Source organism: Pteropus alecto, unplaced genomic scaffold, assembly GCF_000325575.1.
Source record: "Pteropus alecto unplaced genomic scaffold, ASM32557v1 scaffold7, whole genome shotgun sequence".
Classification (NCBI taxonomy): Eukaryota; Metazoa; Chordata; class Mammalia; order Chiroptera; family Pteropodidae; genus Pteropus; species Pteropus alecto.
Window position 1 is genome coordinate 15,853,739 of NW_006494614.1, and position 3,273 is coordinate 15,857,011.

At 34.0% G+C, this 3,273-nt stretch overlaps 1 protein-coding gene across 1 annotated transcript in view; it reads right to left on the bottom strand.

Moving 5' to 3' along the window:
- Window positions 1-3,273, bottom strand: part of BCKDHB (branched chain keto acid dehydrogenase E1 subunit beta) — a 178,520-nt gene that overhangs the window by 1,308 nt on the left and 173,939 nt on the right. The window contains 1 exon segment of the mRNA XM_006926359.3: window positions 629-777. Coding sequence (XP_006926421.1) covers window positions 637-777 — 141 coding nt within the window. The 3' untranslated portion in view covers window positions 629-636.

Consider the following 3,273-nt stretch of genomic DNA (forward strand, 5'->3'; position numbering starts at 1 on the left):
GGGGGGGGTCCATGTTGTCATTTATTATTTATTTATTTTACCCCCCTCCCACTTCTTCCCTGTCCTCTGGTAACAACTAGTCTATTGTCCATTGATATTGATTTTTTTTTTTTAAATAAAAATTTCCCTTGTGTACAATTAATAGGTTTTTTGTTCAACAAATCTATTTTTCAGATAATATAAAGGCAAATTTCTGAATGTTATGGATCATCATATAGTTGAAATCACTGGAGTCCAAATTAATGGTGCTCGAAGGGCCATATTAAATAACAGATATTATTCCTATCCATGAAGAGTTTGAATGGCTCATAAAAGTTTACAGAAATGAGGGTAAAAGTTAAACAACAAGGTAGGGTGTGTTTGCAATCAAATCACAGCACAGTATCCTCATCTAGTGCTTATGCAATGCTAACAGATGCATGCACTGGTTTTACAGAAATCAGATAATACGTATGCTTAACATGTTCTATTAAATGTAAATATACTATAAATTTAAATTTTTTTCAGAAAGACACGTTTTGTTGTGGAAGTTATCATTTACCAACATACAACACACTGATGAACATTGTTCCTTGGGTAACAACACGGGGCCACACACTAGTTTTCTTAAAATGCAGGGCAGACTTACCTTTGTTGTCAATAGTTGATCATTTTTCGAAGGGCGTCATAGCACTTCCATTTGTCTGGGATGTAGAATGGCTCAAAAATGTGCGGAAACGGTGTATCATACCCACAGACTCTTGATATAGGAGCCTCCAGGTTCAGGAAACATTCTTCCTGCAGAGAAGAATATAGATGGTTAACTTTAAGAAGATGTCTTTTTATCCAGAAATGAAATATTTCAACTTAAAATACAACTGCACCTAAGGGAATTAAAATAATTCAGTGTGTTAGAATGTAAAACAAAGCAGGTTTAAAAAGTAGGTAAAAAATAGCATCTTTGGAATGGTCCCAGTTCTACTTAAAATATGTTTTCATGTATGTATATGTATTTTATATCTACATATATATTATTTGAGCCAAACTGGAATTATAACAAACATACTGTTCTACAAATATAAGTGGAATATAAGGCATGACAAAATCATAACAAAATGTTCGCAATAAACTCTACAGCTCAAAATTAGTGATGGTATATGTTTTCTCTTATTTCCTGTATTTTTCGAGATTTATATACAATAAACATATATTACTTTCATAATAAATGTTGTAATTACACAGTCAGACTGAACTTCTACAGTTGCTTGACTGTGTCCTGGTCTCTCTCATAAACAGCCTTCTGTAGATGCCTTAGGTCCTCTGGCCACGGACGCCCCAAGCCCACTGATCTCAGTATGATGTGCACGCATCTCAGGTCTCACTTTAGGAGTCACCTCTGCTGGGAAGCCTTTCTTGACATCTCCCCAACCCTGCACCACCAAAGACAAAGAAAGGGCTTCTGCCCTGAGCTCCGACAGCACAATCCACTCACTGTAGTTGCCCAATAATCTGTCTTCCTTGAGAGACTATGAATTCCATGAGGCTAGAAATCTGGTATAGAAATGTAAAATCTCAACTACAGAAAAATTCTGTAGTAAATTATCTTCAGAAAAAAAATATTCAGGTGACAATGTAAAATTAGAAAATAAAATTTTTAGAGAAGTAAAAATATCTAAAAAGAGAGAGATATGATTAAACTATTCTTATGAAGATGATATTGATTTTCCCATTCACAGCTATTACCTGAAAATAAAACTTTTGGTTTTTTTATACACCCACTTTCTACATTGCCTTACTTCACCAAGGATTTGAGCAGGTCTACATTTTCTTACATTTTACTAATTGTATTTTTAAATTTTCATTTGAGCAGAAATTTTTACATGAAGAAATCCTGATGCCCGATGCTCAGTCCCTACCCTCTGTGTATATTTCTTCCTGTATATTCAGGCAGAAAGGGCACAGGAATGGGACAAATTAGCTTCAAAGGGCACCAACTGACCATTTACACACCTCTCCCTGCCCCCAGTAATCACTATGACTGACAGTGTCCAGTAACAAATAAATGTTGACTTTCCTAACAATAGTAAATCTTCAACAACTTGAGAAGCTTGCATACATATTTAAAGAGTCACCTAAGAAATTCCACTATTAATAAGCCCCAAAGAGATGGCAGATCAGGTGAATTGTTTCTTGATTGCAATAAGTAATTTTAAAGGTATTTAAATTTTCAATTTGGGAATAACTCAGTTTTCCTACTTTAGTTGATTTTCCATCTTCACTGAATAATGCAGTCTTCATAAACAAACTATGCATGGACACTGCAAAATACAGAAAACTAAGGGCAAAATATTTTGCTAAATGCCTTTGATTTTGCACTTGTTATAAAAAAATTTCTTTGTAACTAGTACCCTGGAGAGCTGTCCTACAACAAAATGATCTATCAGTGTTTATGAAAATCACTCCCTTTAACATAATAACTAAAATTATCAAACTTAAAATTTTTTTCAAATAGCAATACTTCTAATTCCTCAAGAATGAGAATCACTCCTCATAGGAATACATCTAAATCTTTGCACGGGCATAGAAAAAGGTCTGAGAGTTCACACTTGAACTATAAACCAGGGTCATCCATTGAGGCTGAGAGTGGCAAGGAGGTAAGGAAGCACTCTACTTTGTACTTTATAAATACTGGAGTTTGTATGACACAAAATTAAGTTTGTGATTAAATGGCATAAAGGAAATAAAGGAAAAAATGAAATAAAGGAAAAGACTAAAATAAAGAATTACCTTATGTGAATAAAAGTTCCTATTTTATGTTCTAAAAAATTGTGATTTTATATGTAGCTCTTCCTTTAGAAACAATTACTATAAGTTACATGGAATTATATGATTATTTTATACTATTTATAAGTATATAAACGTATTATAAAAATCATAGATGACTATGATTAACCACCTGAAACAGTTTAAAATTTTAACATTTACTAAAGAATATTATAGAGACACATTATTCCTTCTGTGGACTTGTGTTAAAACTTTTTTAATGCAATTAGAAATAAGATATTTGGGTCAAGCAGCTGTACACAGTTCCTTCCCACTGAACTGGTTCACATACAAATGATTAATGTGTGAGCATATGTTTTTTCAGGCAACCATCGAAACAGGGCATCCTTGTTCTCCATCGATTTTCTTCATACAGAAGCTGTACATACACACATACACACACACACACACACACACACACAAGGAGAGGGGGTGGAGAGAGAGGGAGAGGGAGAGGGAGAGGGGGAGGGA